This window comes from Manis pentadactyla, chromosome 16 (assembly GCF_030020395.1).
Source record: "Manis pentadactyla isolate mManPen7 chromosome 16, mManPen7.hap1, whole genome shotgun sequence".
NCBI lineage: Eukaryota > Metazoa > Chordata > Mammalia > Pholidota > Manidae > Manis > Manis pentadactyla.
This window is the reverse complement of record NC_080034.1, coordinates 42,058,089-42,078,608: the sequence shown is the minus strand read 5'-3', so window position 1 is coordinate 42,078,608 and position 20,520 is coordinate 42,058,089. Positions and strand designations below refer to the sequence as shown.

General features: G+C 43.4%; 2 protein-coding genes, 2 non-coding genes and 1 pseudogene across 5 annotated transcripts; 2 read left to right on the top strand and 3 right to left on the bottom strand.

Annotated features, from left to right (window-relative positions):
• Nucleotides 1–4,793: 4,793 nt before the first annotated feature.
• LOC118907172 (PRKC apoptosis WT1 regulator protein-like) lies at nt 4,794–5,313 on the top strand (annotated as a pseudogene).
• A 1,700-nt stretch (nt 5,314–7,013) lies between these two features.
• MCCD1 (mitochondrial coiled-coil domain 1) lies at nt 7,014–8,177 on the top strand. Its single transcript, XM_036875475.2, has 2 exons — nt 7,014–7,181; nt 7,778–8,177. Exons 1-2 carry the CDS (start codon nt 7,014–7,016, stop codon nt 7,964–7,966), a joined length of 357 nt encoding a protein of 118 aa, XP_036731370.1. The 3' UTR covers nt 7,967–8,177.
• An 82-nt stretch (nt 8,178–8,259) lies between these two features.
• DDX39B (DExD-box helicase 39B) lies at nt 8,260–19,079 on the bottom strand. Of its 2 annotated transcripts, none has more exons than XR_005022748.2 (11): nt 18,936–19,079; nt 17,209–17,542; nt 16,365–16,492; nt 15,989–16,081; nt 13,554–13,737; nt 12,375–12,493; nt 10,210–10,341; nt 9,373–9,482; nt 9,130–9,255; nt 8,841–8,988; nt 8,260–8,495 (listed from the first exon to the last, which is right to left on the bottom strand). XR_005022748.2 is itself a non-coding variant. In XM_036875623.2 (11 exons), exons 2-11 carry the CDS (start codon nt 17,417–17,419, stop codon nt 8,479–8,481), a joined length of 1,287 nt encoding a protein of 428 aa, XP_036731518.1. In that variant the 5' UTR covers nt 17,420–17,542; nt 18,936–19,077; the 3' UTR covers nt 8,260–8,478. The 2 variants fall into 2 exon arrangements, 1 of the variants encoding a protein (XP_036731518.1); XM_036875623.2 differs by having other exon boundaries at nt 9,130–9,274; nt 18,936–19,077.
• On the bottom strand, nt 13,426–13,502 carry LOC118907286 (small nucleolar RNA SNORD83). The gene has a single exon (XR_005022761.1). It is a non-coding gene; the product is annotated as a small nucleolar RNA SNORD83 (small nucleolar RNA).
• On the bottom strand, nt 18,150–18,225 carry LOC118907285 (small nucleolar RNA SNORD83). The gene has a single exon (XR_005022760.1). It is a non-coding gene; the product is annotated as a small nucleolar RNA SNORD83 (small nucleolar RNA).
• Nucleotides 19,080–20,520: the final 1,441 nt, after the last annotated feature.

Here is a 20,520-nt window from a genome sequence, read left to right as displayed (position 1 = left end):
ATGCATGGGGGGTGGGAGAAAGGGGAGGGCTGTACAACACAGAGAAGACAAGTAGTGATTCTACAACATTTTGCTATGCTGATGGACAGTGACTGTAAAGGGGTTTATAGGGGGGACCTGGTATAGGGGAGAGCCTAGTAAACATAATATTCATCATGTAAGTGTAGATTAATGATAATAAAAAAAAAAAGGAGTTCCTGTGTTGTGACCTCCAATGAGTTCTACACAATGGTATAAAGGGCATATAAAAGTGTAGGCAAAGGGTCTGTTTGTGTTTATACAGAGGATCAAAGCCTAATTGGGCTACCCCGAAAATGAACTAAGATACGATATGAAAAAGAACTTCCAACATCAGCACTCTCGGGAAGACTCATGCCAGAAGATGAACATCAAAAAACCCCAACAAAGATCCACGCGCTGCTACAGGTGTAGATGCACTCATCCCACCGGTTCCTGGACTTGCCATGGGAATGAGGAAGGAGATATCTAAGCTGGCCTGTGCATACAGTAAAACAACAAATTTGACTGGATCTATACTGTTGGAACTCAACCAAGAATTAGGAGAAGTACAAATTGTAGCGCTCCAAAATCTTACAACTACAGACTATTTACTGTTAAAAGAACATATGGGATGTGAACATTCCCCAGGAATGGGTTGTTTTAATTTGTCTGATTTCTCTCAGACTGTTCAAGTTCAGTTGGACAATATCTACCATATCATAGATAAGTTTTCACAAATGCCTAAGGTGCCTAACTGGTTTTCTTGGTTTCACTGGAGATGGCTGGTAATTACAGGTATGCTTTGGTTATGTAACTGTACTCCTATTATGTTAATGTGTGTGCGCGATTTAATTAGTAGTTTAAAACCTATACATGCTGAAGTTACTCTACAAGAAGATATGTCAAAGAAATAATCAATCTTCCCATGTTTTCTGCCGCCTGCTACTTCTATAGGTTTTCTTCTTCCTTCCTAATTACAACCCTTAAATAGAATTTGTGCCTCATATCGAATTTACCGAGTATCATAATTCTTCCAAGTGGTAAAGATACCTCAAGACAAATGCTGGGCATAGAAGCCACAGGGCATAAATATGCAAAGAAGTAAAAAGCTAACCTTTTCAAACAATAAGGCTTCTCTCTCACTAACCAACTTTACATTTCCCTGTATGGCCCCGGAAGATGACTGGTTAGCCAGAGACGGGTAAGATTCCTCAAGGGAGGAACAACCTAAGACAGGTACAGTCGCAGGGGGGCCACAGGTGAGAAATTGGGGATCAACAGAGGTGAGGCTTAGAACCTCACCCCCCCCCGTTCTGAGAGAAATCTTCTGCATACGTGGATGTTTTATTGCCCTCGTCTAGCTTGGATTAACACATAGTCTACAGGCACACACCTGATCATCTACATTTGCTCTCTTACAACACTAAACTATGCTTTCTACCTTTATCTTGTATCTACCTACCACTTCAGCATTTTATTAAAAATAATGAGAGAAATGTGGTATGCACATATAAATCAAGTAAAAAAATCAAATGAATATTCATATTTGAACAGATTGTTTATAGTTCATAATGCATGAGCAAAACCGAAAGTTTCTGTGATGACTGCCCTTGTACTGTTCACCATGTAACTTATTCACTATGTAAGAATTTGTTCTCCATGTAAGAATTTGTTCATTATGCTTCAGAAGATTGGAGATTGGGGTGAATTAATGATTGCGCATTGAGCAGTGACTCCCCTATACAGAATTTTATTGTTGTTAACAACCATTTGATCAATAAATATGAGAGATGCCCTCACAAAAAAAAAAAAATACACACTTCCAATTGTAAAATAAATAAGTAACCGGGATGTAATGTATAGCATAAGGAATATAGTCAAAATATTGTAACAACTTGGTATGGTGATAGCTGGTACCTAGAATTATCATGTATATAAACGTTGAATCACTGTGTTGTACACCTGAAACTAATGTAACACTGTGTGTCAACTACCCTTCAATAAAAAATAATTATCTAACAAAAAAAAACCCACAATGAGATATCACCTCACACCAGTAAGGATGGCTACCATCCAAAAGACAAACAACAAATGTTGGCGAGATTGTGGAGAAAGGGGAACCCTCCTACATTGCTGGTGGGAATGTAAATTAGTTCAACCATTGTGGAAAACAGTATGGAGGTTCCTCAAAATGCTCAAAATAGACATACCATTTGACCCAAAAATTCCACTTCTAGGAATTTACCCTAAGAATGCAGTAGCCCAGTTTGAAAAAGACAGATGCACCCCTACGTTTATCGCAGCACTATTTACAATAGCCAAGATATGGAAGCAACCCAAGTGTCCATCAGTAGATGAATGGATAAAGAAGATGTGGTACATATACACAATGGAATCTTATTCAGCCATAAGAAGAAAACAAATCCTACCATTTGCAACAACATGGATGGAGCTAGAGGGTATTATGCTCAGCGAAATAAGCCAAGCAGAGACAAATACCAAATGATTTCACACTTATGTGGAGTATAAGAACAAAGAAAAACTGAAGGAACAAAACAGCAGCAGAATCACAGAACCCAAGAATGGACTAACAGTTACCAAAGGGAAAGGGACTGGGGAGAATGGGAGCAAATGGAGGGATAAGGGCAGGGAAGAAGAAAGGGGGTATTACAATTAGCATGTATAATGTGGGGGGAGGGTAATGGGGAGAGCTGTGCAACACAGAGAAGACAAGGAGTGATTCTACAACATCTTACTACACTGATGGACAGTGACTGTAATGGGGTTTGTGGGGGGGACGTGGTGAAGCGGGGACCCTAGTAAACATAATGTTCTTCATGTAATTGTAGATTAATGATAACAAAATAAAAAATAATAAAAAAAATCAAGATCACAAAAGACCAAAGAAGAAGAAGGAAAAATAATTGAGGAACTGTTCTAACTATTCTAATTGGAACTAAGTATACATTAAATAACTAAATGCAGTTGGGGAGGCTGGATCCAATCCTGAAACAGAAATAAAGACATAAGTGGGACAAAAAAAAAAAAAAAAGAGCATACCACAGCCAAATGGGTTTTATCCCAGGTGTACAAGGCTAGTTCAACGTTCGAAAACCAATTAATGTAATCTACCATATCAACAGGCTAAAAGGAAATATCACATGATCTTATCAATATGTACAGAAAAAGTATTTGGCATAATCATACATCCATTCATGATGAAACATCTTAGCAAACTAGGAATACAGAACATCCTCAACTTGATAAATAACATCTACAAAAAACCCACAATATCACACTTAATAGTGAAAAACTAGTTGTCATCCTTCAAGAAGGCAAGGAATGTGCCCTCACCACTTCCTCTCAACATCATACTGGACATGCTAGCTAGTGCAGTAAAAGCCCTGCCTAGCAGGGTCTGACACTTGTTAATATAATGGGTAGACTCCAATATTCCCAAGTACCCATCTCTACGAGTTTCATATGAAGGGTACAATGATTCATGTCAGTCACCCCCATCCTGCCAGTCTACTCTGTAGGATGCAATATTGAAGGTGCCCTAGGCACAATGGCCTAAGGGAGCTCTGCTGCCCCTTGACCTTATGAATGATGCTTCCCATAATCCTCTGCTTGTCCCTAAGACAGAACCCTTCTGCAGAGGCCAGGCCAGAACTCTTATTTAATTAAGTCTCTATCAGATGTAAGTAGCCTTTTCATATAAAGAAAAAAAAAACACTATTAGACACTCAGGAGTAACAAAAATATACACAGTAACATAAAAGTAGGTAAGCCAGTTTACACATATTTTCATTCCTTCATTTCCATGATTTTAAGATCCACATATCATCCAATAGAATTGAACTGACCCAAATACTAGCCTTTTCTTTGTACAAATTCCCAGATAAACAAAGCCCAAGCCCACATACTTTACTTTAGGGGTTAGGGCTATCATTAAATTATTGGAGGTTAATCCATTTTGGAATTTATAACCTAAAATAGAAACTCAGATGTCTAGTTTTCAGGAAGGATACTTTGTTATTAGTACAGCATTTAGATTATTTTACAGAAGTTTCAAGTTTTATTTTCTTAAAGGCTGCTAATATTGCTTTTAACTTGTAAATATGGTAAGTTTAGCTTCACTGTTAGAAACCTTATTCTGGATAGTTTCCCACAACTTCAACAACAGTAGTTTGGGCCTCTCGTGTTCCAATAATTAAGACTTTGAACCATGTGTACATTGCAATTCAAATATGAATCATGCATAATTTTATCACTAAGAGACCTGGGGAAAGCTTCTCTTCCCCAAGATCTAACAAGGGTTCTTCATTTTTTTTCTACTGAATGGTGGGAATAAGTCAGCTAATACGGAATGTGAGGTCCTTGGCCTCATCTAAAAGTGCTTCAGCCCAAGTCTGACAACCACTGACCTGGTTCCTGGACCCCCAACACAGTGGCAGAGGTCATCTGCCCTCCAAACTGAGCATGGTATCCAAGAGAGCAAGCTGTCAGCAGTCCACTCTGGCAATCTTGCTGAGGCACTTTTTTTCTGAGCCTGCCTTTCCCATATGTTCAAAACTGGGACCATCCTCTCCCCTCCAAGCCACCTCTATCCACAGGAATGTGGCTGTGCCCTCCAGCCACAATGGGACATTTCAGAACAGGCTAAATAAAGTCCATCAAGTATAAACAAGGCTCACACACGTGGTGTGCAGACAGGACTTTTGTTCTAGTAAAGATATGGAGGGCTCACTAGTTCAACGAAGCTTCAAACCTGTACCAGAGTCACTGGCACAATGGGCGGCCCCAGGGCCGAGTGCCCGGATGAACATGAAGGGGACGAAGCAGGGCGGAGAGAACGGAGACAGGGAGAGGCGATTACACAGCAGATCGCGATGTGGAAGGAAGCTATGAGCGTGTTAGACCCGGGCAGCTCCTGTCCATTACAAGAGCATCTGGAGCAGTTTCAGGCAGGTGCAAAAGCAGACATGGCCTCTGAGGAAGACACTCAAGTAGGTATCCCAGAACAGAGAGAAGTGGGTTCAGCAGACACAGTAGGGATGCAAGCACTTCAGGTAGTTTGGTCTCAAAGTAGCACATTGGGCAAGAACATTGAAGATCTTGAAAAGGTAGTAAGAAAGGCAAGAAAATTTAAGACTTGTGAGACTAATGCAAGATGAAGAGGAAATGATCAGAAAACTCAAAGAAGAAATTGATCTGTTAAATGGAGACCTAGATGACATCGAAGATAAAAATGAACAACTGAAGCAGGAGAATAAAACTCTTTTGAACTTTGCTGGGCAGCTAACAAGGTAGAAGATTCAAGGTTCAATGTGGAAAAAATATTTTAAAACTGATTGAATGTTATGGTTAGTGCTAGGACAAAATTCCTATGCTGCAATACATTAAGTGGGAGAGGAATGGAGTGGGCAGGAGATAAACATGCAGGACTCCAGCAAACCTGGCCTTGGATATCTGCTCCATGAATGAGTCCACTTTGTGTTGGGAAAAGGAGTTTCTTAAAGCCAGAAGATGCTAAGAGAGGTGTGTAACAACTGAAAACACAGCAATATTTGCATAATAGGGATCCCAGGAGAGACAAAAGTTCAGAAAGCCTCTTGGAAGAAATATAGGTGGAAAATTTCACAATCTATAGAAAGAAATAGACATCTAAGTTCCCAAAGTACAGAGAACTCTTAAAAGCAATGAGAGAGGCACAGTTACCTATACGGGAACCCCCTAAATGTATTAGCTGAGTTTTCAGCAGAAACTATACAGGCCAGAAGTGAGTGGCATGAAATAATGAAGGTATTGAATGGAAACTACAACCAGTAATTCTTTACCCAGCAAGATTATCATACAAAACTGAAGGATGGATTATAAGTTTCCCAGATAAAGGAAGATTGAAAAAATTCAGCACCACTAAACCTGACTTACAAGATATGATCAAGGGACTCCTTTAGATGGAAATGTTTTTAAGTCCAAATACTTTTCATCAGGGTACCAAAACCTAAAGACAGTAGACCAATTGTTTCCAAAGCAAGTTTGAAGTTAAGCAAACAGTAGTAAAATAAACTGAACACAAAATCAGTCAAGGGATACACCAGAGATGTAGATTGTCATCTTATAAAGTGTAAGAAGCATAAAAGTTAATTTAGAATGTGACTAAAGGTCACATCAGTAGTCTCCATTTGACTTCTTTCACTTCGTGTAATGTCCACTAGATGTACTCAATGTTGCATTGACAAAATTTCACTATTGCTTATGGCTGAGTAATATTCAAGTGTGTGTGTGTATGTACTATTTTTACCCATTCATTTATAGATAGAAACTTAGGCTATTCTAATAATGCTAAAATACAAGATTTCATAAAATAAAATAAAAAAACCTGTACCAGTGTCATGCTGTCAGGAGCCAAGGATAGAAGCGATTCAGCAGCACCCAGACCTACCAGAGAAGGCAAACCCCTACATGCAGAAAAAGGCCATTCTGGGTAAGAGGAAAGGAGAAAGCAATACTTGAACCAAGTCGATGGGTATGAGCTTTCAAGTCAGGAAGACCTGGGCGTGAATCCGCCTGGCTTTGCCACCAACCCACTTTGGAGCCTTGAGGGCATCTGCATCCCAGAGCAGACACCAACAGATACTGTTTGCAGGAGTGTGTGCTGAATGAAAACCCCGAGTTTGCTCATCTGTAAACCATTCATTCCTGCCTTGCAGAATTGCGAGTACACAGTGCTGAGAATGCTAGGCGTATGTGTTAAGTGCTGAGAAAACCAGACACAAGACATGCTGTAGGCTGGGCACCAGGCGTTCTAAAGAAAGTTCTGCCGAAACTGGCAAGAATATTTTCACATCAGGAACAGGACTCTGTCCAGGGCCAGGTTGGGAGGGAGGTGGAGGCAGGGGTAGGGCCCTGGGCAGGGCCACGCACTGAAGCGAGGCCAAGGCCCAGAGCGAGTGAGCCAGTTCCTGGTGGCTGCTGGGCGGCTCAGACTGCTCCTTGCCTTACCAGCCATGTTCCCCCCTCTGCCCTGGCACTCATACTGCTGCCGTTACCTCCTCCTGCCTTCCTATACCCTGCTGCGCCTGGGCTCCTGGCGGGGCTGCTCCCAGAGGCCCAAGGCAAGCACAAAAGAGAAGACCAGCTCCACAGACAGTGGGAAGATAAGGTCACCCACCAGGGTAAGTGATACCAATAGTGGGAGCAAAGGGCGTGATTTGGGGGAGGGGTGGATCCCCACAATCCTGCACCACAAATCAGCAGAAGGCAGATACCACCCCCACCCCCCAAGTTCCAATACTCTGTACCTTCCCCACCCCCACCCAGGAGGGGTGGATCCCCACAATCCTGCACCACAGATCAGCCGAAGGCAGATACCACCCCCACCCCCCAAGTTCCAATACTCTGTACCTTCCCCACCCCCACCCCACTCCTGCCCTCAGGATCCCTCTCCTCACACCCCTCCCTCCTGGCCCTGTCCAGTAAGTCCTTGAACAGGAATTTCCCCTCACCTAACAGTTAATTATTTCTTAGGGGGGATGGTACAGCTGGTCTTCTCCTCCCTATAACCCTATATCCTCGTCCAAGGAGTCCAATTAAAGCCCCAGGGAGTGAACTGCCCCCCATTAGCCTATGCAAAACATTTGGCTTCACAGTACAGATGACCTTAACCTAATGGGGTTTAAAAGTTGGAAAAAGTGGCCAAATTCCTCATTTCCAACAAGACTCAGGCCCCTGTTCTGGCTGATGCTCCCTCCCCTATGCCCCCCTTACCCAGGGTCCCAAGCCCCACCCCACAGCTGAGCTGGCCCAAGCTGAGGAGTTGCTGGAACAGCAGCTGGAGCTGTACCAGGCCATGCTGGAAGGGCAAGAAGGGGCTTGGGAAGCCCAGGCCCTGGTGCTCAAGACCCAGAAGTTGAAGGAACAGATGAGGAGACACCGAGCGAGCCTGGGAGAAGATGCCTAAGCTTTCCAGCAGTTCATGCCTCACCCTCCAACACTGGAAACATGGATGACCGACCACCCACCCCGCCCCGAAGCCCTTCAACCAGAAACATTGCCCCTAAGAAAAATGGACACCCCAACAAGGGCTAGAAATTCAAAGCAGTAGGGAATCATGGCCTCTGCAGTCTTTTTAGTCACACCCACCCTCCCCACCCACAGCCCCATAGCAAAATACACAGTCCTTATAGGAATATACATTTGAATCAGAGCCTAATAGCCTCACCCCAAATCCAATAAAGGGATGGAGCACTTACAGACACCACAGACGCATGTGTTTTTTAGTTTTGTTAAAAAAATTCTGACAAATCAGGGCATGGAGGATTAGGAGTGGTGGTGATGCAAAAGAAGGAAGCTATGGGTGGGGATGGGGGTTGTCAGGGGTAGGTGGCAGTAGTGTCTCCTTCACCCCCATGCCTGGTGTAATCTCCTGAAGAGGGAGAGACTGTCACATTCCAGAAGGGGTGGGTGAGTCCTCTACCGCGTCTGTTCAACTGAAGAGAAAACATGGCAGAGTTAGAGTAAGATACGGGAAAGAAAATGCAAGGTTGGCAGAAACATACACACCCATCCATACAGATGTTTCCATGGTGTATGGATTCAGAGGATGGATTAGGGGTGGAGAAAAATAATGTGACAAGAGAAGAAACGAAAGAGACCCCACAGAGGTCAACTAAACATCCAAACATGGCATGCGGGCGGGGGCACAGCAGGATGACAACAGACTTGACTTGTCTTACACACCAGGGGATTTACATACACAATGAGATTTAAGACAAACACACTGAAGAACAAGGAGAGTAAAGAGAAAGAACCAGTTCCAAGAGTTCAATACTCACTGTAGGAGGAAATGTCTATCTCATCAGGCAGCTCACTAATATTGACTTCAAAGCGATCCTGCACATCATTGAGGATCTTAGCATCATTCTCATCTGACACAAATGTGATAGCCAGGCCCTTAGTGCCGAACCGGCCTGCTCTGGCCACCTGAAAGGAGGCAGAGGGGAGGGGTGAGGTCCCCAAAGAAGGAAGACACCCAAAAAGAAAAGGAAGATTAAGATATGAAAATATAGAAAGTAAGGTGGTGGGAAAGAACACTGGAATGCCCTTCTGGGGTGTGGGGCTTACCCGATGCAAGTAGGTGTCAGAATCCTCAGGCATGTCATAGTTGAAGGCAATGTTCACCCGCTCGATGTCCATGCCTCGGCCGAATAGGTTGGTAGCCACAAGAATTCGTCGTTGAAAATCTTTAAACTGCTGATACCGAGAAAGCCTTTGTGAGAAAGGAAATTAAAAATATGTTGAGAGTCCCTTCTCTCAATGGTCTCTTTTCTTCCCAAGGACACAAAATCCTCCCCGTCTCTGACTCACCTCTCCTCCTGGGGCATCCCACGGTGGATGGCAATGGCTGGGAAGTTCTGCTCCACTAGGAGCTGGGCAAGGGCAATGCAACGCTGCACAGACTTCACAAAGATCACCACCTGTGTGAGAGCAGGGGGATATGTATCCACGTGAGTGTGGGATCATGTGTAAGACAGGGGTTTTAAGTAATTACTCTTCCAAAGGAATTCCTGAATTTCTACCATATTATTTCTTCTGCTCTAAATATAATTTAGCTTTTTTCTATCAGCTCTTATTTTTTACTGGGCAGACATGCTGCAGAGAGGTGCAGAGAGCAGTAACAATAATTATCAGATGTCGCAGTAGACAAGGCAGGGACTAACTCGTGAAAAAGTGGTAAAAATTATAACTAAGGTCTGGAAAAACCACAACCAGTATCAGTAACACCAAACAAACCTACCCTAATTCTAGAAAATAGTAATAAACCCCACAACAGGTGAAGTAACAAACTGCATCTCCTCAGCAGTACAAGAACAAACAAAAAAATGTAAGAACCCAACAGACCCAAGATATTTCAGAGCTTTCACAAATGTACTGAATCCCTTCAGTCATATTTTTTTGTGTTATTTACTGAGTTTATTTACTGAGTACCTGTTTGCGCCAGCCATGGAAGAGAAAAGCAGTTCCCATCCTGTTCAGCCCCCGAAAAGACATTTAAGTTCTCATTTAGAAGAATTTCTATTAGAGAATCTTTCCACCGTTCTCTCACACCAGATATGCGGTTTCCACAAGTAACAGGATACTTAATCAGGTTTCTGCTACAGCTGGAGACGTGTTCCTCCCCCTACTGGACCTTAAACAACTGACCTGGTTGAATTCAAGGACATCCAAAAGGTCAAAAAGCTTCCGGTTCTTCTCGTTGTCCTTCAGTTTCACGTAGTACTGCTGCAACCCGTGCAGCGTCAGCTTGGTCTCATCATCCACGAAGATCTCCATTGGCTGGGGGGGGGGGGAGGAAGGGGGGAGGGAACGGGAGGAGGGTAGAGTGGGGGGGTTAAACCTGGGGGGGTGGAGGAAGTTGATCTCCAATACACCCCATGGGGGGATGGGGAGAAAGAGAAGATTGAAAACCCCACCCACCTCCAAAAATACCCACATTTTAATGTGGTCTCTTCCACATTACATCTGTTTTCTTCCAATCAGTTGAGTTAATACTGCCCAACTGAAAATTGTCATGGGAAAGGAACTTTCCAGGGAGGAAAAGGAAAAGTGAAACCACCTAATGGCAAAATGCCATTACCTCAGATAGTGATGGTGATGGTGGAGGAAAGAAAACAATGGGAGATGAGTCCTAAAGGCAGAACAGGATCCAAACACCTTGGAAATGATGGGAAATGGAGACTCAAGGTCAGAATAACTCCACCAAAGCTGGTTATAATATGGGAAAGAGGACAAGGAATGCTCCATTTGAGTATGTCTCTCAATTAAGACAATCATATAAATGTTAAAAGGTTGGATGTCTTTAAGATCAGAATGTTACAGTGGACGTGGTCAAAAACGCCATGAAAGGAGAAGCAAAAACTTCTCAAGATGAGTTAACAACTTGCCTCAGACCACAAGGGAAATAGTTTGAGATGAGATTGATCTCTTGAGTCAAACCATCTACACACTGTTACATGGAAGGTATCAATTAAGTGGTGCTAAGAAATAAATTCAGAGCAGCAGACAGGCATTCATCTTAAAAAAAAAAAAAAAAAAGAAAATCCACAACCCTTGAAGTTGAGGAAAATAGCATTAAAAAAAAAAACTGACATAAGACTTAACACCACAGTCCAACTTTCCTAGCACTCTTCACTAATTTGAGGAAGTAATTTTAAAATAAAAACCCAGGATCCAAGATTTTGGGAAAGGATGTGTGTCATAGGAGAAAACCAGAAGCCAAACCCCAGAAGGTAGGCTAGCAAAGGAGGACTTTCCAAACAGAAGTTCCATGGCCTCCTTCAAATCTAATTCTAGCCCCAAGTACAGCTAGAGTTACCTTCCCATGTGGAAGGAGCACAGGGAGAGAAGGAACACACTCCACTGTTTATACAATGGGCCCTGCCCAGCCCCAAATCCTAGCACCCATCTGGTTCATCCAAGTGGAGCTCCTCACTTTAACTTTCCCACATCCCTCTCCACTGAGTATTAGAAAAATGTTTAAAAAAAGAAAAAAATCTATCCCCCGTTTAGGACACCCCACCCCCAACACATATGGGGGGAAATGGAGCACGGCACGCCTCGGGTTCAGGAAAAAAACCGGGAACGAAAAAAGAGGCTGGTTGGGTCCTCAGCTTCTGGTCAGGTTTCCCCGCGGCCTCCGCTGCCGCCATCCACCGCTGATGTCGTCTGCATTGCCCCCGACGCTTCACGGTGCTTCTCTGCTGCTGGCTCACATCAACCGAGATTCCAGATGGGTGCGAGGAGGTTCAGATGGGAAGGAGTAGGGGATCGGGGACTGAGGTGCCAAAGGCCCCCACCCCTGGAGGTGGGGAGGGAGCAGATGCATCTGTGTTGTTTGCTCTTCTTTTGGACATGCCCTGCCATCTGTCTGTCCCTCTCTTGCTCTCCTGCCACCGGGAGGTTATGAGTTTTGGGGAGCAAAAGGCTCCGGTTGTATGCTCGATGCCACCTTGACGGTGCGTGGCTGCAGGGGAGACGTAGGAGATGATGGGTGGGTGGTAGGGCAGAAAATCCTGCCCTCCCCCAAAAGGGAGAAGAGGTTCAAAAATGCCGTGATTGAAAAAAAAGTCGAACACTACCCGCTCTCAAGTTAACCCGACCAAGTCTTCCGGAGTTTCCCTGTTGCCCGCGCAGACCCTAACACTAGCTGTCTCTGCCTCTGTGTGTTTCTTCAAGGAGTCATCACTCCCAGATGGGCATAAGCCCCCTTCTTGGTGCTTGAAGGACAAGGGAGTCTGGAGGAAGAGGGCACGGAAGGGGGAGAGGCAGCGGGCGGGGAGTGGAGGGAGAGAAGGTAGAAGGGTATTTACGTCTTGCATGAACTTGCGGCAGACTGGACGGATCTCTTTGCTCAAGGTAGCACTGAACATCATGACCTGCTTCTCATGGGGGGTCATGCGAAAAATTTCCTGTACATCCCGACGCATGTCTGTAAGGAGAAAAGTTTCAGGAGAAAAAGAAGTGTATGTCATAAACAGGCCAGACATAGGCTTCCTGATGAAGACTGCTGGAAATGCTAAGTCATTTCAAAGATTTGTCTCCATCTTCTCTGACCACCATAAAATCACACCCACAGTAGTAACACAATGGAAAAAGCAATGAATTTGGAATAAAAATTTGACATCAGATTCCAATTCTGTGTTTTAACCAGGCAGACAAGAAATAACATGATAAAATGCCAAAGCTCACAATTATGAAATGGAAATAAAGCCCACTGTAAGAGGCTCACAAGAGTTAAGACCTTTGAAAAATGCTTTACAAGGCTCTTCTCCCTAACCCTCTCCCTACAAGTGCCAGCTGTCTACAAACATCACCCATCTATTACATTCCAGCTGTCAAAGAATCCATTCCACACTTCTCTGGATCACACTTTCTTATCCAGTCAGGGAAATACCTCATCTCTACCTGGAACCCACCATCTAGAACAGCCGGAGACCATTCAGAATGACTGGTCCCTGGAGCTATGTCCACCCCCACTCTTTCATTTATCAAATTTGAGTTTTTACAGATGGTTTTCCTTCCTTAATCCCACTTTGCACACTCAAATACCACACCACAGAAACTTCCACTCTCTACATTAATCCTGGAACTTAAGTCTAAAGAGCTCTTCAGCTTTAAATTCTGATGGTATGTGCTGTACTGAGGAAACCAAAAGGGTAATGGTCTCATCCTTAATGTTAGGTATCTCCCTAATGTCACCCAGTATAGAAAGCTACGAGTGTGACTGATGTCTGAGATAAGCAAAGTCCCTCCTCTCAAAGACAAAAAAGAAACCACCACAGAAAGGAAATACATGACACTCTTCTCCCTGATCACCAAGGCTGCTTAAAAAGCCTAACGTAGACCAAACAGGGAAGCCAGAGCCATCAGTTATGGGTGATAGATTAAGAGTCGTCCTGGCACTACAGTGCTCCTCTATCAAATAAACATCATTTGGCTCCAAAGGGCAACTCCCAGATCATTATCCCAGTCCCAGGACTGCCACTCACCGAGCTGTTCAAGCATCTTATCACATTCATCCAAGATAAAATGTTTAATGTGTTTGAGGTTGAGGCTCTTATTTCGAGCCAGGGCTAGGATGCGGCCAGGGGTCCCCACAACGATATGCGGGCAGTTCTTCTTCAGCACCTCTTCATCCTTCTTGATGGACAGACCACCAAAAAACACTGCGACCTGTCAACCCAAGAGAAAAGAATGTATCAAAAGGAAGGGAGGAGTCCAATCCCCCTACAGTTCCCATCTTTTCAGTTTAATCTAAACCAATTCTTAAACATTTCAGAGTTAAAAGGAACATTATCAGAGATCACCTCATCTAAAATTCTTACTATGTCCTCTAAACAGTGAGGTTAAGAAGCAAAAGTGACCTGCCTGAAGTTACATGGCTCGTCAGGGCAGTTGGAAACTAGCATTCAGTTCTGACTTAATCTAATAATCTTCCTTCCCTTAACTCTAAGGCCAGACTTCATTTTAAAAATGAGGACAGCAAAATTCACCAGTGTCAAGAATCAGAAAAAGTTCACAGAACATCAAGTTTTCCTATCTGAATCCAGATTTTTAAATACCTTTGCACAAACCTTATGAAATTACGGGCTCAAGCTACACATACTACTCTGTTAAAACCATTAGGGGAATGTTTGTTGAGGATCTGGGCCTTAATGCAGCCATCAAGTAACATCAAAACCTGCTTTCTACTTTCAAGTGGGGAGTGATCAATCAAGGAATCAGACTATCATGGTTAACTCAAATCACTAACCGTAGAACCACCAGGTTTGCAACAAAACACACCGGAGGTACACAGCTTATAAAACACTCTTGCTAGACATTTAACTTGATGAGTTAAGCTTCCAAATATAAATTTCGGTTACAGGAAATACTGGGTGGAAAAAAATAAGCTAAAGACCATAAGATAGTAACCAGACAAATCCAGAGATAGGACATTTAGTTTGAACTAGCCCAACCTCTTCAGCAAGTCACTGTAGCACAATTTTAAGCAAAAGTAAGAAAAACTAGAACTATGTCACAATTTGTTTGGTCTTGACAGCAAGAACATTTCCTTATAAGTGGCACAAAGGCAATGAATTGGGCTTACAAAGGACATGCAATCCTAACTCACTACTAAGCTCCAACAATAAATGTTTCCACAGCCCTAACAATGGAAACTTTCCCAGTTTTCAAATCTTAGAATCTACCTACAAACCAGACTGCCTGAAGAAAGGATAGGAGACTAATACTACCGACACTGGCAATTTAAGAATAGAGGTATATATAACAGAGAGATAAACACACATATATGGCATTCAGATCCTATTTTGAAGAAATAAAATATATTTTCAAATACAAAAGAGAAAAAAACTGTATAAACAAACTAAATAATCTTTCATGGAAATCAAAGAACGCCTTTAAGTTGATAAATCGAGAAAGCAGTGCCTAGTACTTGGTTTCACGGAACCATTAGAACTTTACAAAAAAATTTAGTGATTACCTTCTGTAAAGTATGATTAGAGATAGGAGAATACAAATCTTCATTAACAGGTCTTCCAGATTACTTAAGCACGTTTACCATACACAGGTACTACTATTACCATTTTGGTTTTTAGAAATTATTTTTAGTTTAGGGCTATGACTCAAACATTCCTAGTTCCTTTAAAATATACATTAACGAGTAACAGGAGAAATTATAACAATCTGAACAGAAATACTATTCTTCACCCCATCCTAGCCAGACAACATAAAATTATATACATCAGCGCCTCTCAAACTCCAACTACCTGGGGTTCTTGTAAGAATGCATAGTCAGACTCAGCAGGTCTGGGGTACATTTAATGTGCATTTCCAACAGGACCCCAAATGATGATGAAACTACAGGTCTGGGAACCACACCATGAATATCAAGGTTACATAATGGAAAATAAATGAAGACAACTCTGTTGTGGCCCCAGACATTTCCAATTTTCTGCCATTTTTAAAGGATCCTCAAAATCACACACTAGAGATGTTTTGGAGCTTCCAGCCTTCTCTTGCCATGCACCCTAAAATTCTCAAACTGTCAACCAAAGGACAGTGAAATGATGATGCAAAGTCAGTGTGAAAAAATAGTGAGCAAGACTGGTCTTGTGGTAGGCATCCTCAGGCAAGTCAGTCTCCCACTACACAGGCACGTTAACATCACCAAGGCAAATTAAAGCTTCTCCAACATCACGATACAGCAAGCACAACTGAATATAATGCACATCCAAACGAGCTCCAGAATGTCAATCTCTTGTACAGCAAAGCTTACAGAAACCTACTACCCGTTACACGAAAATTAGATCTACGGACAGGTATTTACCATCTGTGGGACATGAAGACTGATGATTTACAATTCTCCAATGCCCTGAATTCCCCACACCCACACCCACACTCCCAGGGCTCTACCCTGGCTTACCTTGACATTGGGCATGTATTTAGAGAAGCGCTCATACTCCTTGCTGATCTGAAAAGCCAACTCCCGAGTGTGACACATCACCAGCACAGACACCTTAAGTGGAGGAGGAGACAGACACACAGTATATCCCTTCACTAACTCCTCTGGGGAAGTGACTGCCACAAAAGCACACTTGGCAAATCATAAATTACTTTAATTCTGAGATATAAATTATTAACCCCATAATTTTAGCAGATAATTCCCCATGGCCATCAGCCAAGGGTGATAGATTATTTTAGCAACAAACACTCATGGCTCTGAATACATCATGTTGCTGAATACCCTTCCAGAATATTCCTAACCAAAATGTCTTCCCCAGCACCCTCCTGAAGTGTACCTGCCCAGTAACTGGCTCCAGCTGTTGCAGTGTGGCCAGCACAAACACTGCTGTCTTTCCCATGCCTGACTTGGCCTGGCATAGGACATCCATTCCCAGAATGGCCTGCGGGATGCACTCATGCTGGACTAGAAAGAGGAAAATCATTACAGTAAGTTAGACTTCAACCTCCTTTTTCACCATGCCAAATCCACTTTTCATCAATCAAATTCACCCCTAAATCAGACCCCCAACCAAGTTCCTTCTAGATTTAGCCTCCAACCTCAGCTCCATGCCCTCTCCCCCTCTTGCATCTACAAGCAGCTCACTTTTGGTGCTTCTGGCTCTGTCCCTATTTTCCTTAATCTGTAACAATCACATTTGGAGTGCCCTCCATAGACCATTTATCCTACTTACATGGCCATGCTTTAGGTCACATAACCCTGCAACCTTGGACAAAATGAAAGGCTTGGTACCTGACCCAGAAGCCAGGCATCTTTAGACCAGCTATAATGGTTTCCAGGGACCAGAGTTGGCCTAAAAGAGGGGAACTAAAGATCCAACCAGCTCCTCTCTGGAAATTTATAATCTGAAGTCAAAATGAAAAACTTAAAAACAACCAGACAAGAAGAAAAGCCAGTCGCAAGAATGAACAGCAGACTTCTAAGATGCTTTTAGGTCGCTAGCACTTTCATGCTATCATGAATAAAAGACCAGCCCTACATATTTATATTATTAAGAGGTGTTCATTAATCCCTTATTCCCCGGTATAGCCTAAATATATAACCATATCACCTGAGGAACGGTCAAACACGTTTTTTGTATTCTTAAAGAGCCTAATAAATACTGTAAGGAGAAAATTTACCTTCAGATGGATGCTCAAAGCCACAGTCAACAATGGCCCGGAGCAACTCTGGCTTCAGCAAGAAGTCACGAAAGCCAGAGCTATGAATGGAGACATAGGAGCCCTTGACGTCCTTCTTAGCAGGAGCTTCACTCCCATCTCCCCCAGCTGCTGTCTCCACCTCATCGTCTTCATAGTCCAAGAGCTCATTGTCCACATCGTTCTCTGCCATAACTGGACCGGCAGGGGGAGAAGGGATGGGGGGCTCTGAATGGGTTCACGCAAAATGAGGGAGGAGAGTGGGGGCTTGAGGAACAGTTGAGTAAAAGAAACACACACGCTTCTGACAGAAGAGCTAGGAAGCAAACAGATAGAAGATTATTAGTCAGGAGCAGAGCCTTCACCACCTCTTTTCCATCCCCACGTTCTTTCCACTTTCTCTAAACTATGAAACCTTTCGCTGAAAGGAAAAAACAGAGAAACACAAAACAAAAGTGAAAAGCAAGTGGATCTGTGGCATCTTGCTGCACTGATGGACAGTGACTGCATGGGGGATGGGTGGGGACTTGATAATATGGGTAAATGTAGTAACCACATTGTTTTTTCATGTGAAACCCTCACAAGAGTGTATATCAATCATACCTTAAAAATTAACAACAACAAAAAAAGTGAAAAGCAAACATAATACAGAGTATGGGTAAAAAGGTTCGAGAAGAGGTGATTAGGACACAGGTTCCCAACGTGTAAAATCGGAGTACTATAATCCCGGAACTGAAAAAGACCGGCTTATAAATTCCTTATCTGTAACAATAGTGAGGAAAAAGGATAATGAAATGAAAACAACTGAAAAATTAAAGGAGTGGAGAATGGAGACAAGATTAAGAGGAGTGCTAAAAAAAAGATCCTTAAAAGACCACCTTGTACTTTCCCTAAAATCTCAAAGTGTCGACCCCTCACATAGCAGCCATCAGTCAAGGGTGATAGATTAAGGTCATCAATGAGCAAAGCACTCACTTCTCAATGAAAACATCATGTGGCTGCCATTCACCTCCCCCTCCTCCGTAACCTTCTGGTACTTAAGAAATCCCTGTGTAATTAATGGCTCGGTAGGGAAAAAAATACTCATCTCTTCACCACAGAGTTAAGTAATGAGGTAATAATAGAGAAAGAGGCATCCTTACTCCAGCTTTAACAAAACCTTTACCAAACTGTCTCACATCTCCGTCTCATTTACTCGTGTTTGACTCCTTTCCGATAATCACACAATGACACCACTCGTAAGTATCTGGAAGACGCCCCAAATAAAGGTAAGCTAGTTGAAGTAAGGAAAGTCCAAGTAGGCCCAGAAGCCGGCTCCTCCTACTCCCAACGTGGGCGATAGAGGACCGAGACCAGAAGAAAGGTGAGGAAGGCTCCGCCCTCTTCAAAGGCCCAGAATCAAAGGACACCGAGCAACCACCTCTCATCATTGTTGGGGCCTCCCTTAAACAAGGGGCCCTCCGGAGAAGCGGGTAGAAAAGAGAACACAATGGCGCCGAGGTCACCATCTTGGATTAGGCCCCTCCGGATTCCCTACCTTCCCCCATGAGCTCTTTTACTCTCAAAAGGGGATGCAAGCGATGGAAATGACCCAACTAGGCCCCAAGGTCCAAACCGTAGGGCGTGGAAGGGGTATCATAAGGCCATGCCATAGGATGGCGGCAGAGAAACGCAGATGGGGACGGATGGTACCGTACGCTAACGCTTACCTGAACAAGGCCAACGTTTATGGCGGCAGCAATACACACGAAGGACGGAATCTGCCTTCACTTCCGGTTCCCGGCTTCCCTCTACCCAGGCCTCCCGCCTTCTTGGTTGCCAGTGCGCAGGCGCAAGGGGCCGGAAGAGGGTCCTTCCACGGTTGTACAATTCCGCGCGCTTTGGTTGTTACCGTTAGAAAATGCCTGTATGAGTTTTTTTCAAGCTAACTCTTAACTCCTCCGCTATTGCCAGTAACAAAAGACATAAAGGAAATTAGCATCTTCTCCCACTGTTATCTTTTTTCTTTGGTCCTACTCTCCTCTACGCCCGTCACCTCTTCGATTAAGTGCTTGCCATGCAGGTCTTCTCTGGGTACGCCTCCGTGGGCGCACAAAACAGAGGTGGCGGGGCCTGCGAGTTCCCACGGGGTCCTGGACCCGGTAGTCAAGGTGACCTGGGGCTTAAGCGCTGGCGCGGTGGAACCACCTTCCCAGCTGAGGAGAGGGAGGGAGCGGTGCTAGCGAGTCCTGTGCCTACCCTTTCCCCAACCGTGGAGACAGAGGGCAGAATTTGCCCAAAATGTTGGCCCACGTAGTTGATCCCCCAACGGCCTTGAGGCTGGTGGGCAGGTGCTCAGGAAGGTGTTTTGAATCCACTAAGCGGGAGGCTGGGGGTTCTAGATTCTTACCCAAGTGATAGAGCTTGAGGATTATGTAACATTACATAAAAACTGTTAATCGACCAGAATGTTCTTAGCCCTGCCCCCAAAAGCCCCATTGTTGAGCCTAGATTTTTTTCCTGAATGAAACATTTTATGACTACTTACTGATGTGCTACAGAAGTCAAATATGATGTCCTGCTGCTTAGCAAAAATAACAAATGTTTGGCCCTTTACCTGTTATCACACTAAACCAATTAATTATAAGGAGTAGGAACCATTATTCCCACTCTCTTAAAAGCAAATAAACTTAGAAAAATAAAGCAACATGTCCAAAGTAATACAGCTAGTAAAGTGATAGAGCCAGGATATATAAACACCTTATTCTCTATTGTATCCTGCTTCCCCGCTTAAGAGTTTGGTTAATAAATACACTACAAATTACCTCATTGGTTCAAGTCCTTGGTGAAACAGGGTTGTTTTCTACAACCAACAGAAGTAACAGTGATCCATGGATGGTGTCATAGAAAGGCAGTTTTCCCAACCCTAAGTATCAATTTTGCAAAAGTATTTATCAACTGTGCCAAGTGCTTACCTAGGATCTAGGGACACAGAAGTGAACAGCCCTGTCATCAGAGTTCACGTAACAGGGAAACAATATATAAACATGTCAAGTAGCAGTAAGTGCTATGAAGTAAAACAGAGCAAGATCAGGAGCAAAGAGTACTGGTTCCTATACCCCAGCTTTTCTCTAGTGTTGCTATCTATAGTCCTCAGATTTCTAAAAAAGGAATCACACTGTTTCTCTCTTTAGAGAAACAATAACTTACTATTTGCTTCTGTTTCTCCAAGTTTCAAAGGACTGCCCTTTTTGGTGTTTGGGTAATACATAAACAAAGAACAAGAAAGTGACTGAAAATGAGAAAAGAAATGAG